The sequence below is a fragment of the Coregonus lavaretus genome, assembly GCF_964263955.1.
Source record: "Coregonus lavaretus genome assembly, chromosome: 2".
Classification (NCBI taxonomy): Eukaryota; Metazoa; Chordata; class Actinopteri; order Salmoniformes; family Salmonidae; genus Coregonus; species Coregonus lavaretus.
In genome coordinates this window covers 70,028,452-70,048,016 of record NC_139989.1, presented here as the reverse complement: position 1 = coordinate 70,048,016, position 19,565 = coordinate 70,028,452, and the positions used below count along the sequence as shown (strand labels likewise).

Genomic DNA, 19,565 nt, shown 5'->3' with positions numbered 1-19,565 from the left:
CGCCATCCAGTGGACGCAATTGGAACAGCAGTTTATTTTATTGAAAAATTGCAGCGCATTTTTATACTTTACAAAAAAAAAAAACATTATATATATTTTTTTTTCTAAATCATCTCGCGGGCCGGATTAAACCCGTTTGCGGGCCTGATCCGGCCCGCGGGCCGGACGTTTGACACCCCTGTTCTAGATGATTCTGTGCTTCCAACTTTGTGGCAACAGTTTGGGGAAGGCCCTTTCCTGTTTCAGCATGACAATGCCCCTGTGCACAAAGCGAGGTCCATACAGAAATGGTTTGTCGAGATCAGTGTGGAAGAACTTGACTGGCCTGCACAGAGCTCTGACCTCAACCCCATCGAACACCTTTGCGATGAATTTGAACACCGACTGCGAGCCAGGCCTAATCGCCCAACATCAGTGCCTGACCTCACTAATGGGCTTGTGGCTGAATGGAAGCAAGTCCCCGCAGCAATGTTCCAACATCTAGTGGAAAGCCTTCCCAGAAGAGTGGAGGCTGTTTATAGCAGCAAATGGGGGGACCAACTCCATATGAATGCCCGTGATTTTGGAATGAGATGTTTTGGTCGTGTAATGTACATGGTCACTGGAGATGGGGATAACACTATCACATTTCATAACGCTTTTAAAACCATTACCTTCACACCAGATTGCTATATCAGCCTATAGATAAAATGGGCATACTTGTCTAGAACACATTCCTATGTTTATCGTCATGACGAAGTAGCTATTTATTTGTGTGTCTGTGAGAAAGGGCCCTTGCTGCCATGGCAACATACTCTGCACTCACTCTGGGTAGCAGAGTTGCACGTTTGTTTTTACAGCTAGCTAGCTACTTCACATGCTGATATTGACTCTGGTATTATTGTGTGGAGCTGTGTTTGCTAGCTAGCCAGCCAGCCAGCCCAGAGAGAGCATTGCATTGTGGGTTTCGTAGTTGACTTAAGCTTCGACAGATTTCCGCAACGATTTTCACTTGTTGCTACCAACATTGTTATAACGACAAAATTAAATATTCGTTAACAAAAAATATTTTCACACATTAGTGTTATTTAACACTGTTTAACACGGTTAGTGGTTTGGGGTGGATTTTTCCCTTTAACCCTGTCCTATCTCTGTGTATTCCAGTGGCAGCATGAGGACGTGCTAGGTCCTAGGACCCAGCCAATGAGTGTGAGCCCTCCGCCTCGCTCCATCATCCTCAGTAGTATGAAGAAGAAGCTTTACAAACTCAGCCAGGACGAGGCGGCCATCACTGCTTTACAGGTCAGTACACAGTCATGATGGTTTGATTACTCATCACCAATCTGTTAACCTTGATAGCTAACTAGACCATTACTCTTAACTACTCCAGTAAATAAAATGCGCTCTTTCTCTGTCTAGTCCTTTAATGAATGTGTAGCTGTTTCTTTAATGAATCTCTCCTCTCCCCGCCTGCAGGAGAAGCTGGCATCACTAGAGGGCAGTATAGAGCAGCGTCTGAAGTGGGCCGGTGGGGCCAACCCTGCCCTGGCCCCGGTTCTCCAGGACTTTGATCTGACCATCGCAGAGCGCCGCGCCCTAGTGGCCCGGGAGAGCCAGCGCACCAGTCAGGTACACCACCCTACACTGTGCTGCGTTTATGTCCCCAATGGCACTCTATTCCCTGTATAGTCCGGGTTTTCTGGAAGTACATGGAGTAGCCCACCAAATAGATTAAATAGCCAGCAAGGGAATTATGGGCAGGATTTTTTTTTGCTTACCGAGCTCTATTTTGTTGGCTTCTTGTACATTCTAATGCCGTGATTACTGAACATGTATTAATTCAGTGTGTTTAGTTGTTTTGGATATCGTCTAGGCCTATATGATCAGGACTATCTTCTAAGTAGTAACTTTTTTAACATTAAACCTGTCTTGATGAAAGTCATATTTACAGTTTTACTGGAAGATATGAATTGCCATAATGATCATCAAATTATGTATTTTATTGGCTATGCTGCTGTGGACACTTAGGGTAAGGAAACCAATGTGCCTTTTTGTAATTTGGGTGAACTATCCCTTTAACAGTTTGACCTGTCAATCATTTACTGTGGCTGGGATTGTCAGGGGATGGGGCAGGATGTTTGAGTCACAGAGTTGGTAGAGTTTCAGACCTGTCAATCAAACCACTGTGGGTGGGACTTTGAGGGAAGGCGGTAGATTAGTAATCTAGTCAGAAAAACGAGTCTACTCTTTCAATTTAGTCCGTATAGCCTTTTGTTCTGTCAAGTAAACTTAGATTCCCTATTGAGAAACAATATACACTGAACAAAAATATAAATGCAACATGTAAAGTGATGGTCCCATGTTTCATGAGCTGAAGTAAAAGATCCCAGACATTTTCCATACACACAAAAAGCTTATTTCTCTCATATTTTGTGCACAAATTAGTTTACATCCCTGTTAGTAAGCGTTTATCCTTTGCCAAAATATTCCATCCACCTGACAGGTGTGGCATATCAAGAAGCTGATTAAACAGCATGATCATTACACAGGTGCACCTTGTGCTGGGGACAATAAAAGGCCACTCTAAAATGTGCAGTTTTGTCTCACAACACAATGCCACAGATGTCTCAAGTTTTGAGGGAGCAGTGCAATTGGCATACTGACTGCAGGAATGTCCACCAGAGCTATTGCCAGATAATTGAATTTTAATTTCTCTACTATAAGCCGCCTCCAACGTCGTTTCAGAGAATTTGGCAGTATGTCCAACCGGCCTTACAACCGCAGACCACGTGTATGGCGGCGTGGGGGCAAGCGGTTTGCTGATGTCAACGTTGTGAACAGAGTGCCCAATGGTGGCGGTGGGGTTATGGTATGTGCAGGCATAAGCTACGGACAACGAACACAATTGCATTTTATCGATGGCAATTTGAATGCACAGAGATACCGTGACGAGAGTGAGGCCCATTGTCGTGCCATTCATCTGGCGCCATCACCTTATGTTTCAGCATGATAATGCACGCAAGGATCTGTACAAAATTCCTGGAAGCTGAAAATGTCCTAGTTCTTCCATGGCCTGCATACTCACCAGACGTGTAACCCATTGAGCAGAATTGCAGGAAAAATACATTTAAAATGCAAAAGATTCAGGGGGAGGACCCCCCAGACCCCCCGCCATATCATGCACTCCTACTTTTATGCAGAGTCAGGCCCCATGAATAGACCTACAGGTATGACTGAAGAATGAAGCGGGTGTTAAGCATGGGCTTTGCTTCATGAAGCAGGTGTTAAACATGGGCTTTGCTTCATGAAGCAGGTGTTAAACATGGGCTTTGCTTCACAGAAAGCAGCAGTTGACTACTCCCTTGTCAACACTTCAATCAAATCAGTAGGCCAATATCAATATCCTTAATATTACCATATAAGTATCATGACGTTAGCTTTTTCTAACCTTCAGTGTGTTTTCTTTGATCATATCTTGGACCAGAATAAGGCTCTACTGCCTATTGTTCCTTCAGTGATGATTCAACGTCTTCATCGAGTGTTTTCATAATATTATCTGCAGAGAATCGCCAAGAAGCAGTAGTAACCTTCCAGTATGCAAATTAGGGAACCAAATGAACGGCTCTCTCACCGATTCGGTTCTGTTCACCTAAAATATCAGTTCAAAAAGAGCCGTTTGTTTGAACAACCCTTCACTAGGCTTCACAGGCAAGTCTCGACATGGGCTTCAAATCCTAGTTAAATACAAACAAGATATTTGGTTTACGTGTCCCGACGCGATACCATGGACATGATGACATGGACATGGACACGTATGATTTATGAATAGCAAAGGGATATAGGAGATTTGAATTATTCAGTCAGTTTGGCACCTTTTTATAAACTAGTGAACGCTTGCTGTTTGGTCGTCAATCAAAGCACAGTAAATAGCCTGTTACCCGACACCCTGGTTGTGTAGGCTTTATGAAACACTCAATGTGCCACGATGAAATAAAGCCTGTGTGTCCATGAATGCTGACGATTCAACCATATACAGTGAGGAGAACAAGTATTTGATACACTGCCGATTTTGCAGGTTTTCCTACTTACAAAGCATGTAGAGGTCTGTAATTTTTATCATAGGTACACTTCAACTGTGAGAGACTGAATCTAAAACAAAAATCCAGAAAATCACATTGTATGATTTTTAAGTAATTAATTTGCATTTTATTGCATGACATAAGTATTTGATCACCTACCAACCAGTAAGAATTCCGTCTCTCACAGGCCTGTTAGTTTTTCTTTAAGAAGCCCTCCTGTTCTCCACTCATTACCTGTATTAACTGCACCTGTTTGAACTCGTTACCTGTATAAAAGACACCTGTCCACACACTCAATCAAACAGACTCCAACCTCTCCACAATGGCCAAGACCAGAGAGCTGTGTAAGGACATCAGGGGTAAAATTGTAGACCTGCACAAGGCTGGGATGGGCTACAGGACAATAGGCAAGCAGCTTGGTGAGAAGTCAACAACTGTTGGTGCAATTATTAGAAAATGGAAGAAGTTCATGATGACGGTCAATCACCCTCGGTCTGGGGCTCCATGCAAGATCTCACCTCGTGGGGCATCAATGATCATGAGGAAGGTGAGGGATCAGCCCAGAACTACACGGCAGGACCTGGTCAATGACCTGAAGAGAGCTGGGACCACAGTCTCAAAGAAAACCATTAGTAACACACTACGCCGTCATGGATTAAAATCCTGCAGCGCACGCAAGGTCCCCCTGCTCAAGCCAGCGCATGTCCAGGCCCGTCTGAAGTTTGCCAATGACCATCTGGATGATCCAGAGGAGGAATGGGAGATGGTCATGTGGTCTGATGAGACAAAATAGAGCTTTTTGGTCTAAACTCCACTCGCCGTGTTTGGAGGAAGAAGAAGGATGAGTACAACCCCAAGAACACCATCCCAACATGAAGCATGGAGGTGGAAACATCATTATTTGGGGATGCTTTTCTGCAAAGGGGACAGGACGACTGCACCGTATTGAGGGGAGGATGGATGGGGCCATGTATCGCAAGATCTTGGCCAACAACCTCCTTCCCTCAGTAAGAGCATTGAAGATGGGTCGTAGCTGGGTCTTCCAGCATGACAACGACCCGAAACACACAGCCAGGGCAACTAAGGAGTGGCTCCGTAAGAAGCATCTCAAGGTCCTGGAGTGGCCTAGCCAGTCTCCATACCTGAACCCAATAGAAAATCTTTGGAGGGAGCTGAAAGTCCGTATTGCCCAGCGACAGCCCCGAAACCTGAAGGATCTGGAGAAGGTCTGTAAGGAGGAGTGGCCCAAAATCCCTGCTGCAGTGTGTGCAAACCTGGTTAAGACCTACAGGAAACGTATGATCTCTGTAATTGCAAACAAAGGTTTCTGTACCAAATATTAAGTTCTGCTTTTCTGATGTATCAAATACTTATGTCATGCAATAAAATGCACATTAATTACCGTATTTTCCGCACTATAAGGCGCACCGGAGTATAAGCCGCAGCAGCTAAATTGAATGATGTGTACATATATAAGCCGCTATGGACTATAAGCCGCAGGTGTTTTAATGTTTAATTACCATATGTAAGGGTTCGTGCACATAGGGGATTGTCGGGAAAGAGATGGATTGTGCATGAAAACTTCCTTTGCACAAACTGTCTCGCTCTCGTAATGTCTGTCTGTCTTGCTCTCGTTCTGTCTCTCGTTCTGTCTCTCGTACCACTCTCGGTTCCACTTTTACTTTTGCGCGCTACCTGTCTCACTCTTTTCCGGCCTCCAGCTTTTCCTGCTGGAGCCCGCCGCTTAAAGGTGGGGGGCGCGGACCGGTCATAGAGCCCATAGAGTTAAAGTTGGTGGACTGTAACCTGTAACATCCATAGATTTAGGAGGTCTTCTAGTGGCCGTTAGCTGTAAAAATCCATAGATTAGCCGCACCGTTATATAAGCCGCAGGGTCGAAAAATGGGAAAAAAGGCGCGGCTTATAGTCAGAAAATTACGGTACTTAAAAATCATACAATGTGATTTTCTGGATTTTTGTTTTAGATTCCGTCTCTCACAGTTGAAGTGTACCTATGATAAAAATTACAGACCTCTACATGCTTTGTAAGTAGGAAAACCTGCAAAATCGGCAGTGTATCAAATACTTGTTCTCCCCACTGTATGTCAGCCACCACAGCTAATGAAGTCACTGAAACCCTTAACAAGGAGTTGCAGTCAGTTTTTGAATAGGTGGCCAGTAATAAACTGGTCCTGAACATCTCGAAAACTAAGAGCATTGTATTTGGTACAAATCATTCCCTAAGTTCTAGACCTCGGCTGAGTCTGGTAATGAATGGTGTGGCTGTTGAACAAGTTGAGGAGACTAAATTACTTGGTGTCACCTTAGATTGTAAACTGTCATGGTCAAAACATATAAATTCAATGGTTGAAAAGATGGGGAGTGGTCTGTCCGTAATAAAGAGATATACTCTCGACACCACACTCCACCAAGCAAGTCCTGCAGGCTCTAGTTTTGTCTTGATTATTGTCCAGTCGTGTGGTCAAGTGCTACAAAGAAAGACCTAGTTAAGCTGCAGCTGGCCCAGAACAGAGCGGCACGTTTTGCTCTTCATTGTAATCAGAGGGCTAATATTAATACTATGCATGCCAGTCTATATTGGCTAAGAGTTGAGGAGAGACTGACTGCATCACTTCTTTTTTATAAGAAACATTAACGTGTTGAAAATTCCAAATTGTTTGCTTAGTCAACTTACACACAGCTCTGACACTTACCCCATCAGACATGCCACAAGGGGTCTTTTCACAGTCCCCAAATCCAGAACAAATTCAAGAAAGCGTACAATATTATATAGCGGCATTATTAAATGGAATTCCCTTCCATCTCATATTGCTGAAAAGAATAGCAAACCTGGTTTAAAGCAACACCTTACGGCACAACGCCTCTCCCCTATTTGACCTAGATATTTTGTGTGGATGTATTGGTATGTAGGCTACGTGTGCAATCTTTTTAAATTGATGTAGTTTTCTGCTTGAGCGGTTGTCTATTAAGGTTCTGTATTATGTCATGTTTCGTGTGGACCCCCGGGAAGAGTAGCTGCTGCTTTCATAACAGCTAATGGGGATCCTAATGAAATACCAAATACCACAAAACAATACGTGGATTTCAACTCATCATTACCACGTACGTGGGATGTGTAAATTCTCTCACATGAGACGATGAAGCCACATCAATGCTCTCCCTCCTCAGTGAAAATACATTTGACCGCAGCCAACTACAGCGTACAAAAATAACACTGGTACCGAGAGGCGGGACAGAGAGCAGACTGACTAACCAGCAGTGTTTCCCTGCCATCGCTCGCTCTGTGACTGACAGGCGCCTGTCCTATCAATACAGCACTAGAAGGTGCATAGCGTTCATTCTAGCGGGAGAAGGCTATACGTACATTTCTGACTACCGAATTTAAACTTTGAAATGAAAAGAAGCCTAGTTAATTTATACAGTGGAAAAAGTAGCCGGATTACAGTTAATCTGTTATCGGCTATTTAGCCGAAGGAAGGCGCTTATGGAAAACTCCTAACTCCTGAGTGGCGCAGTGGTCTAAGGCACTGCATCGCAGTGCTAACTGTGCCACTAGAGACCCTGGTTCGAATCCAGGCTCTGTCGCAGCCGGCCGCGACCGGGAGACTCATGGGCGGCGCACAATTGGCCCAGCGTCGTCCAGGGTAGGGGAGGGAATGGCCGGCAGGGATGTAGCTCAGTTGATAGAGCATGGCGTTTGCAATGCCAGGGTTGTGGGTTCGATTCCCACGGGGGGCCAGTATAAAAAAATATGTATTCACTAACTGTAAGTCGCTCTGGATAAGAGCGTCTGCTAAATGACTAAAATGTAAAATGTAAAACATTTGTATAGTGCACATATTTTGACCAGGGCACTGCGACGGGCCGTATGTTCAAGCTAGTAACCACGTGTTCTTCAAGCCTGGCCCTGGATAGCTATTTCTGCTGATTTAACCTTTTTTTTTTTTTTTATACGAATTTAAAATTATATCTAAACTTTATTCCAACTACCAATTGACGTTCCTCAACTTTGTCATTCCTGTTACAGGTGTTGTCCTCAACTTTATCATTCCTGTTACTAGGTGTCATCCACAACTTTATTATTCCCGTTACTAGATGTCGTCCTCAACTTTATTATTCCCGTTACCAGGTGTCGTCCTCAAATGTGTTATTCCCGTTACCAGGTGTCGTCCTCAACTTTATCATTCCAGTTACCAGGTGTCATCCTCAACTTTATCATTCCCGTTACCAGGTGTCGTTCTCAACTTTATCATTCCCGTTACCAGGTGTCGTCCTCAACTTTATTATTCCCGTTACCAGGTGTCGTTCTCAACTTTATCATTCCCGTTACCAGGTGTTGTCCTAAACGGTGTTATTCCCATTACCAGGTGTTGTCCTAAACGGTGTTATTCCCATTACCAGGTGTTGTCCTAAACGGTGTTATTCCCATTACCAGGTGTTGTCCTAAACGGTGTTATTCCCATTACCAGGTGTTGTCCTAAACGGTGTTATTCCCATTACCAGGTGTTGTGCTAAACGGTGTTATTCTCATTACCAGGTGTTGTCCTAAACGGTGTTATTCCCATTACCAGGTGTTGTCCTAAACGGTGTTATTCCCATTACCAGGTGTTGTCCTAAACGGTGTTATTCCCATTACCAGGTGTTGTCCTAAACGGTGTTATTCCCATTACCAGGTGTTGTCCTAAACGGTGTTATTCCCATTACCAGGTGTTGTCCTAAACGGTGTTATTCCCATTACCAGGTGTTGTCCTAAACGGTGTTATTCCCATTACCAGGTGTTGTCCTAAACGGTGTTATTCCCATTACCAGGTGTTGTCCTAAACAGTCTTATTCCCATTACCAGGTGTTGTCCTAAACGGTGTTATTCCCATTACCAGGTGTTGTCCTAAACGGTGTTATTCCCATTACCAGGTGTTGTCCTAAACGGTGTTATTCCCATTACCAGGTGTTGTCCTAAACGGTGTTATTCCCATTACCAGGTGTTGTCCTAAACGGTGTTATTCCCATTACCAGGTGTTGTCCTAAACGGTGTTATTCCCATTACCAGGTGTTGTCCTAAACTGTGTTATTCCCATTACCAGGTGTTGTCCTAAACTGTGTTATTCCCATTACCAGGTGTTGTCCTAAACTGTGTTATTCCCATTATCAGGTGTTGTCCTAAACTGTGTTATTCCCATTACCAGGTGTTGTCCTAAACATTGTTATTCCCATTACCAGGTGTTGTCATAAACGTTATTATTCCTGTCCCAGGTGACGTTCCTGTGCAGTACCATACTGAACTTTGAGGGTCTGCGGACGCGGACCTCCGAGGCCCTGAGCATGGACTCTACTCTGTTTGAGCTGCTGAAGAGGTGCCAGCAGACCTGCTCCTACGCTGCCCAGTTCAACACCTCCGTCTCCCCCATAGAGCTACAGCTGCTGCACAGACTGGTGAGTACTGACCCCTGACCCCTAGCTACAGCTCCACAGACTGAGTACTGATCCCTAACCCATAGCTACAGCTGCTCCACAGACTGGTGAGTATTTAGGTGTTAATTGGACACAAATTGAAAGGAAATGCAAGAAACCAGCAGACACTCCGCCCTCCGACACTAGGTTTTCACTCCAACCCTAATCTAGCACACCTGACTGTAAGTATTTAGCTGGTTGATAAGCTGAATCAGTTTAGTTACAACTGGGGTTGGAGCAAAATCCTACAGGAGAGGAGCTCTCCAGGAACCGTGTTGGGCAGTGCTGATAAAGGGGATAGGTGTACCATTTGGGACTCGCGTCACTCTCTCATCTTTCCTCTCCCCTCAACCTCAGAGCCCGGCGTTGGAGCTGCCCATCGGCAGCCCTGATTGGCTGGCCTGTGCCCAGAAGCAGCTGGGTCAGGAGCTGGCTACCCAGGGGGCTGTGCAAGAGGAGCGCGAGCAGCAGCTGGACGTCGCCACGGAAACACTGCAGCTATTGGTGGACAGCATCAAGGGCATCCTGTCCAATCACAACCGCCACCTGGCTGACGTCAAACACCTGCTGAAGGCCATGGCCAAGGTACGGGAGACACAGATACACATACACATACACACACACACACACACACACACACACACACACACACACACACACACACACACACACACAGACACATACCACCTGCTGTGGGCCAATGCAAAGGTACGGACAGTGACACACAAACAGGGAGACCTAGAGATACATGATACTCTCAGCAATCCACTATGCAACTTTCATAATGATTTATTTGATAAAAAAAATATTTATATGAAAATACATTTGATAAACCCCCTTTGCCTTTTCACACCAACTCCTTCCTAACTGACCTGACCTCGGCCCGCTCTGTTTGTCCCTGCGTGGGCCCCTTACCTCTGCCCTATTTGTCCCTCCCAGGCCCCCTACCGTAGCAAAGATGGTGGATAAATGAAGATGTCTTACTCAGGCAGTTTACCATAGAAAAGTAATTGTCACAGTCCCGGTCTGGTCTGCTTAGTTCATTGACTGTAGATGAACCAGATAAAGGAGCCAGTGAAACGTCTTCTGTCTCTCCCGTAGGACGAGGAGAACGCGCTGGCGGAGGGGGAGGAAGTGACCTACGAGGGCAGCGTGCGCCAGTTCCTGTCGGAGTACAAGGCTTGGCAGGACAACGTGCAGATCGTGCTGTTCACTGTCGTCCAGGCAACGGGCCAGCCTCGAGGGGGAGGATCCAGTCAGGAGGGGGTGGAGCTACTGCAGGAGATACCTGCTACCCTGAAGGAACTACTCACACAGAGTACCAGGTACACACACACACACACACACACACACACACACCGTGAAGGAACGACACACACAGAGTACCAGGTGTACACACACACACACACACACACACACCGTGAAGGAACGACACACACAGAGCACCAGGTACACACACACACACACACCGTGAAGGAACGACACACACAGAGTACCAGGTACACACACACACACACACACCGTGAAGGAACGACACACACAGAGCACCAGGTACACACACACACCGTGAAGGAACGACACACACAGAGCACCAGGTACACACACACACACACACACACACCGTGAAGGAACGACACACACAGAGCACCAGGTACACACACACACACACCGTGAAGGAACGACACACACAGAGCACCAGGTACACACACACACACACACCGTGAAGGAACGACACACACAGAGCACCAGGTACACACACACACACACACACACACACCGTGAAGGAACGACACACACAGAGCACCAGGTACACACACACACACCGTGAAGGAACGACACACACGGAGCACCAGGTACACACACACACACACCGTGAAGGAACGACACACACCAGAGTTACACAAACCCCTACCCGTACTGACACCCTGTCCCTTCTCTCTCTCTCTGTCTCCAGTGTGTATAACGGCCTGGTTGGCTTTGCGTCTCCGTTGGTGACAGAGAGGAGCGGAGACTGTTCCAGCCCCACCTCTACAGCTCAGACCAGCTTCGCTGCAGGTAACTACACCCCCCTCATGGTGCACTACCCTGGCTGAAGGCACCCTACTCCCAATGTAGTGTACTACTATGGTCCCTGGTCAAAAGTAGGGCACTACATAGTGAATAGGGTGCCCTTTGTTTAATGTGATAACCTGTGTTAATAAATACCAGAATGAGGAAAAATTGCATCTCGCTTCAGAGCTCACAGGCAATGATTACTCTCTCCTGCTCTCTCTCCTGCTCTCTCCCCCTCTCCTGCTCTCTCTCCCCCTCTCCTGCTCTCTGCCCCCCTCCCCCCCTCCCTCCCTCCCTCCCTCCCTCCCTCCAGCAGTGAAGTGCAGTGGTGTGAAGACTCAGACTGACTCAATGTCCCAGAATTCACGCAAGCTCCTCCCCCGTAACCTTGGCACCCCGGCGGACACCCCCCCTAGCGCTCAGACTATGACCAGCAAGGGTCTGAATCCCAGCCCCAAGCGGTCTGTACGTGACCCCAAGACGGGACGAGGTACGACCCCTAACCTCTATCTAACCCCTGACCTCCAATTCAATGAGTGCATTATTAGAAGAAGTGGCAGAAAAAAAAGACTGAAATATCACGTTTACATAAGTATTCAGACCCTTTACTCAATACTTAGTTGAAGCACCTTTGGCAGCGATTACAGCCTCAAGTCTTCTTGGGTATAATGCTACAAGCTTGGCACACCTGTATTTGGGGAGTTTCTCCCATTCTTCTCTGCAGATCCTCACAAGCTCTGTCAGGTTTGATGGGGAGCGTCGCTGCACAGCTATTTTCAGGTCTCTCCAGAGATGTTCGATCAGGTTCAAGTCCGGGCTCTGGCTGGGCCACTCAAGGACGTTCAGAGACTTGTCCCAAAGCCACTCCTGTGTTGTCTTGGCTGTGTGCTTAGGGTCGTTGTCCTGTTAGGTGAACCTTCGCCCCAGTCTGAGGTCCTGAGAGCTCTGGAGCAGGTTTTCATCAAGGATCTCACTGTACTTTGCGCCGTTCATCTTTGCCTCGATCCTGACTAGTCTCCCAGTCCCTGCCGCTGAAAAACATCCCAACAGCATGATGCTGCCACCACCATGCTTCACCGTAGGGATGGTGCCAGGTTTCCTCCAGACGTGGCGCTTGGCATTCAGGCCAAAGAGTTCAATCTTGGTTTCATCAGACCAGAGAATCTTGTTTCTCATGGTCTGAGAGTCTTTAGGTGCCTTTTGGCAAACTCATAGCGGGCTATCGTGCATTTCACTGAGGAGTGGCTTCCGTCTGGCCACTCTACCATAAAGGCCTGATTGGTGGAGTGCTGCAGAGATGGTTGTCCTTCTGGAAGGAACTCTAGAGCTCTGTCAGAGTGACCATCGGGTTCTTGGTCACCTCCCTGACCAAGGCCCTTCTCCCCGATTGCTCAGTTTGGCCGGGCGGCCAGCTCTAGGAAGAGTCTTAGTTTCAAACTTCTTCCATTACAGAATGATGGAGGCCACTGTGTTCTTGGGGACCTTCAATGCTGCAGTAATGTTTTGGTACCCTTCCCCAGATCTGTGCCCCTGTCTCGGAGCTCTACGGACAATTCCTTCGACCTCATGGCTTGGATTTTGCACTGTCAACTGTGTGACCTTATATAGACAGGTGTGTGCCTTTCCAAATCATGTCCAATCAATTGAATTTACCACAGGTGGACTCCAATCAAGTTGTAGAAACATCTCAAGGATGATCAATGGAAATAGGATGCACCTGAGCTCAATTTCGAGTCTCGTAGCAAAGGGTCTGAATACATACGTAAATAAGGCCTTTCTATTTTTTGTTTTTAATAAATTTGGTAACATTTCAAAATGCCTGTTTTCACTTTGTCATAATGGGGTATTGTGAGTAGATTGCTGAGGAAATTGTTTTATTTAATCAATTTTAAAATAAGGCTGTAATGTAACACAGTGTAGAAAAAGTCAAGGGGTCTGAATACTTTCCGAAGGCACTGTATAAGGAATAGAGTGCCATTTGGTACGCAAGCTGTGGGGCTCTGAGGCTTGCTGTCTCGGACGTCTATCTGTCCGTGTGTGTGTTGACTATGACGTGGTGTGTGTGTGTGCTGCAGCTGTCCAGGAGAGGAACTCGTACGCGGTGAGCGTGTGGAAGAGGGTGAAAGCCAAGCTGGAGGGGAGAGACGTGGACCCCAACAGGAGGATGAGTGTCTCTGAGCAGGTAGCTACACACTGCTTTACACACTGAGCAGCTAGCGACACACTGCTTTACACACTGGGCAGCTAGCGACACACTGCTTTACACACTGAGCAGCTAGCGACACACTGCTTTACACACTGGGCAGCTAGCGACACACTGCTTTACACACTGGGCAGCTAGCTACACACTGGGCAGCTAGCTACACACTGGGCAGCTAGCTACACACTGGGCAGCTAGCGACACACTGGGCAGCTAGCTACACACTGCTTTACACACTGGGCAGCTAGCTACACACTGCTTTATACACTGGGCAGCTAGCTACACACTGGGCAGCTAGCTACACACTGCTTTACACACTGGGCAGCTAGCTACACACTGCTTTATACACTGGGCAGCTAGCTACACACTGGGCAGCTAGCTACACACTGCTTTACACACTGGGCAGCTAGCTACACACTGCTTTACACACTGGGCAGCTAGCTACACACTGGGCAGCTAGCTACACACTGCTTTACACACTGGGCAGCTAGCTACACACTGGGCAGCTAGCTGCACACTGCTTTACACACTGGGCAGCTAGCTGCACACTGCTTTACACACTGGGCAGCTAGCTACACACTGCTTTACACACTGGGCAGCTAGCTACACACTGCTTTACACACTTTGTTGACAACTGCTTTTTCCTCCTCCTTTGCCTAATCCCGGTCTCCTCTCTCTCCCCTTTCCTCCTCTCCCTCTCCTCTTCTATCCCTCTCTCCCTTCTCCGTCTCCTCATCTCCCCTCTCTCCCTCACCTCTCCAGGTGGACTGTGTGATAAAGGAGGCCACCAACATGGACAATCTGTCCCAGCTGTACGAGGGTTGGACAGCCTGGGTGTGAACGGTGTCTCCCTGTGGTGCATCTCTTTGGTTCCAGCACACAACCGAGCCTCGCAGTGGGAGGGTTAGACATCCAACCGAACCTCCAGACCAGACACCCAGATACCCTGTTACCCACCTGCCCTGTTCTGGCAGGGTTAGGGTTAGGCGTGTCTGTCTGGGCCTGGGGGGGGGGGGGCGAAGGAAGGAGGGGAGGAGCCGCTGGAGCAGCAGCACTCAACCGTGCCACACGCTGATGGGGAAGGAGGGGGAGGGGGAGGGTCAAGATACACCCCCCCCATATAACCTCCTAGGGGCCCACCATGGAACCTGTACTCCCGTACCCCGTACCGTAGCAGCACTAAAGCTGTCTGCCTGCCTGCCTGCCTGGCTGATTGGCTGGCTACACCCAGTCCCACCCAACCCTGCCACCTGGCAATGGACCCAGCTAACACAACCAGCTAAAGGGTCACTCTGCAGTCTGTCTGCAGCCCGATCCGACCACCCTGCTTGTCTGTACGGGTGGGGGGGGGTCTGTCTGGGACAGGAAGGGGAGTAGGGGAATTGGGAGGGAAGGTGTGATAATAAGTCCCTCCCCCTCTACCCTATGTTTTGAATAACCTTTACCCTCCCCAAATGAAAACCACCACCCTCCACTCACTGTTACCACCGATGACCCCCCCCCCCCCCCTTAACAGCTGAGCTGGTTTACCCAGCATGCCGTTGGGTTTGGACCTCATTCAGAGGGGTGGAGAAAGGGGCAGATTTGCCAGGGTCTGAAGAGCTGATTGGTTGCTCCTGTTTTTAAACCAATCTCCTCCCTGATGGTACAGTGATTCTGATTGGCCAGTGACTAAGCTGCGTGAGTTGTGATTGGGCAGGTGTGGCATGGGGGGGGGGGGGGAATCTGTCGGCTGAATCCGAAGCCTGAGGGGAAAATGATTTCATTAAATAAAATTGTGTCATCAGACTATTTTTCTTTTTTCTTCTCTGAAACATTTATTGTAAAGCGGAAGGAAAAAAAATACATATTTTACAAAGCTCTTTAGAAATTGTGTATCACACAAGTTTCACGTAAAAAATGGATTATCAAGTGGAGATGGGTTTTTGGGGAGAAGATTCACTGTCGTGTTTTTTTTTTTTTTTTTTTATGTTTCGGCACTGAGTAAAAATATGCCTCAAGTTAACTAATCCTATTGTCTGAAGTTATGACTTTCTGTTAGGGGAGTTGAGATTTGGGGATTGACTGAGAAAGGACGACAAAGTGGTCAAAGTTCTAGCTAGTTATTATCTGAATCTTGGTTTACATCCCGAATGGCACCATGTCCCCTATACAGTGCACTACTTTTGACCAGAGACGTTTGGGTCGAAGGTCAAAGGTAGTGCCCTAAATAGGGAATAGGGTGTCACTTGGGACGTAAACCTTGACCTGAGAGAAATCCATGTAAAATCCATTTTTCTTCAATGTGCATCTTTATTCATATCTGTTATATTGTAGGCTTCTCCTCCCTACCCCCTTGTTTATAAAAGAGAAAACCTTTAGACTAGATTGCTTTTTCCTTTTTTGACTCTCTGCCTGTGTGTGAGTAAGTAGTATCCTTCCTTCCTAATATGGTATGTATACTCTCCAGCCCTATAGCTTGTGTTTTACTGATCCTTACTAACTGACCTTCTAGTTTTACCTTTTTTAGTGGGAGAAATAAGTAGAATAGACAAGTAAAGGAATAGTGGATGTTTTTTTTTTGGGTGATAGTACAAAACTGTTATTTCTTAAAAGATTTTATTGGATTTTGTTTGAAATAAACGTAGATTTAAAATTGTTGTCTGTTTTTTGGTCTCTGTTTTGTATTTGCAGAACATAGGCATCGTTAATAAAGGGGTGTATTTATTTAAGTGTTTGACTATTTTTTATGTCTATGATGCGATGGCTGATATTTTTCATTCTTGTACGGTGATGCCAATGAAAATACAGTGAAGTTATTTTATTCTAGAATTATTTCTCCAGGTGGAAATATTGATACTGTAAACTGAACATATGAACTGCATGTACATAGAAAATGGAAGAACATGCAGATTTTTAGGACCCTCTCCATACACTTTTCCATTGTTTTTCTAGGTCCCATACTCTCATAACTAAAAAGACAAATGTGCATGTACTTCTGCTGCTTTGGATGAGAAGCCACACTGTTGAAAACACTTTTATTTACACTGATGTGGAAACAGGATGGGTAAAGTGCCCTAAGGGGAATAGGGTACAATTTGGGACTTTACCAAGGAAAGGAATTCACTTCAGACTATCCAGTAATGGTTATAAACTGGTGAATGAGCTCACTGGTCAATCAGCCAATAAACGAATCAAGATCCAGTCAGTTAGGGGGAAATGTAACACAGAGGCCCTTGAGGACTTCAGCTGTGGTCAGTGGCCCAAACGCCTGACTGACATTAAATTAATCTTCCAATTCCATTCAAGCTAACCTAATCAAGTGATTTGTGAAATTGGTCAGAGTTTCGCCAATTCAATTATTGCTCATTCTACTAATTTCCTTCAAATCAAATCAAATTTTATTGGTCACATGCGCCGAATACAACCGGTGCAGACATTACAGTGAAATGCTTACTTACAGCCCTTAACCAACAGTGCATTTATTTTAAACAAAAAAAGTAAAAATAAAATAACAAAAAAAAAAAAGTGTTGAGAAAAAAAGAGCAGAAGTTAAATAAAGTGACAGTAGGGAGGCTATATATACAGGGGGGTACCGTTGCAGAGTCAATGTGCGGGGGCACATTGTGGTAGGAGTTTCATCCTGCGAAACAAACGGTTTATTGATTTTAAATGAATTGGGTCATAAATGTCAACTGAGGGTTTTATTTTGGGCGAGGCCGAGAAAAGTGGCGTGAACTACATTACCCATAAAGCCTTTAGCCATGACGCGTTTTTTTGTATGCGTTAAAAAAAAAACATCCTGCCAGGCAGCTAGCAGTTGGTTTGTGAAACCTGCAAGAGCCACAAAGACGAGAGGGAGGCGTCTGCTGCGTCCCTGGGTCGTTTCAAAGTTGCCTTTAAAACATCGTAAGATTAAACAACCGCTAGTTATGGCAGAGGGAGACAATAAAAGCGCGAACGTACTCGTAAGTAACGTTATCCCACCTTCGACTTGACAAGCCTTTCTTCCTAAGCTAGTTAACGTCGTAGTGTTGCTTGACTCTTGCTGTCAACGGCCTTAATGCTAACAATTAGCCAGCTATACTAGCATTAGTTGGACGTAGTTTGCTAGCGAAGAAGGATCAGTGAAAATGAAAACCGTGCCAAACAACACATTCAATATTTAATCTGCCCGTCTGAGTGAATTAACCAAGTCATGGTTTGTTAGACGGCCTATGTATCATTTTACATAGGCCGTTAACGTTAGCTACGCCAACAAAATGAGTTATGCAGTCTAATATTGGCCTAATATTAGCTAACATTATTGCTTATTATTTAGTTAACTAGCTGTTAACGCATGAGATCGCTAATTGATGAAAGGCGGTCTTGTAACTAGCATACATACAGCTAGCTGTGTTTATTTGACTGGCTACCCAACAGACGGCTGTCCGTAAGGTCATTTTAAATGTGACAGACGTTCAGCTGGCAAGCCGAGCGAGCCTAATGTCTGGCTAATTTGTATCGTGTGAAATTACTAAACATCCCACGTGAAATTCCCAACATTGCGCTACCTTAACTATTTGATCAGCCACAGAAAGATAACTAAAATATAGTTCAAAAGTTAGACGATTTACTCAGAGAATGTAGCATGATTAGAGTGAATAGTGTAATGAAGACCATGGTCAGAAGTGGTCGCTGCTCCGAACGTTGGCAGAACAGTGCTAAATTCCAACGTCAACTGACAAGCTAGCTATTGGCTGCAGGTTCGTGTGTGATAACCGCGGAATAGAAAACCAAATGGATCATATTAATTAACAACGCTAAGACAGAATTTCAATATCTACCCTCCCCGGAAAAGTGTTCATGTTTTCATAGTGAATGTCTTAGTCTAACCTTTTAAATTGCCATAGAAACGGCCCCTCTCAACATTGATTGACCAGGGTTAGAGGAATAGAAAGCCACGGATCTGGGGGATGAATATGACGAGGGTATCAAGTTGATTTTGATTGGTCCAAAGCGCAGACGTTACCGTCTCCCAATGCCGAACAATGGAAGAGAACTAGCGAAGGACACTACATACTAACGTTATCATTTAATCAACACTGTTAAGTACAAGCATATTAGGTAGTAATATTGTAGAGAACAATCTAATTATTAATTGTATGTGATTCATAGTGACATGGGCTAAACTAGGTTTAGACATTAATTTAGTAGCACCCTCTTGAATTTATCTGTATTTCACTACATTCTCTAGCAGTGGTTCCCAAACTGTGGGGCGAGCCCCCCCCCCCATGTTTTGCACCCATGTAGAACACATGGTGCAATTTCGAAATTGGGTAGTGCATCATCAGTTTCCCACTTGTCATGTCAGTCATTGCATTTCTTAGAGCTATTTATAACTTGTAAGGAATGTCCAGACTATCCCATGTCGACTAAAGTTTTTTTTGCCCATAGATTTTGTAATGTTCGAGTCACTCAAATCACATGAATACACATTAGACATGACAAAATGTATAGAATTGCAAGAAAATTAGCTTTAAAACTGCAGAATTCTCTCTGCACACCATGACAAAATGTGTAGAATTGCAGGAAATAAGCTTTAAACCTGCAAAAACAGTGTGACCATAGAAAGACGTGCTGTGCGTGGGAAAAAGTTTGAACTGCTGTTCTAGAGCAGTGAGTGAACGCCCTAGAATCTGTTTGAAATTGTCTTCAGTCCAATTGTGCTTTGACAGCTTAACGATAGCTCTCAGATGTGGCAGTCAGGCCTTGTCTGTCATTGATTACATTTAACCACTAAACAAATCTACCACAGAGGATCAACT

The 19,565-nt window shown here is 45.6% G+C and overlaps 2 protein-coding genes across 3 annotated transcripts in view; both read left to right on the top strand.

Annotated features, from left to right (window-relative positions):
* Nucleotides 1–16,418, top strand: part of smg1 (SMG1 nonsense mediated mRNA decay associated PI3K related kinase) — a 97,477-nt gene extending 81,059 nt beyond the window's left edge. For both annotated transcript variants that reach the window (XM_084185977.1, XM_084185976.1), the window contains 9 exons: nt 1,144–1,281; nt 1,456–1,608; nt 9,330–9,509; nt 9,885–10,112; nt 10,629–10,852; nt 11,482–11,582; nt 11,893–12,069; nt 13,655–13,761; nt 14,542–16,418. In XM_084185977.1, the coding sequence (XP_084042103.1) occupies nt 1,144–1,281; nt 1,456–1,608; nt 9,330–9,509; nt 9,885–10,112; nt 10,629–10,852; nt 11,482–11,582; nt 11,893–12,069; nt 13,655–13,761; nt 14,542–14,619 (1,386 nt within the window). In that variant the 3' untranslated portion in view covers nt 14,620–16,418. The remainder of the gene's footprint in view (nt 1–1,143; nt 1,282–1,455; nt 1,609–9,329; nt 9,510–9,884; nt 10,113–10,628; nt 10,853–11,481; nt 11,583–11,892; nt 12,070–13,654; nt 13,762–14,541) is intronic.
* A 1,148-nt stretch (nt 16,419–17,566) lies between these two features.
* The window catches only part of arl6ip1 (ARL6 interacting reticulophagy regulator 1), a 26,734-nt gene continuing 24,735 nt past the window's right edge, over nt 17,567–19,565 (top strand). The window contains exon 1 of the mRNA XM_084141901.1: nt 17,567–17,726. Coding sequence (XP_083998027.1) covers nt 17,691–17,726 — 36 coding nt within the window. The 5' untranslated portion in view covers nt 17,567–17,690. The remainder of the gene's footprint in view (nt 17,727–19,565) is intronic.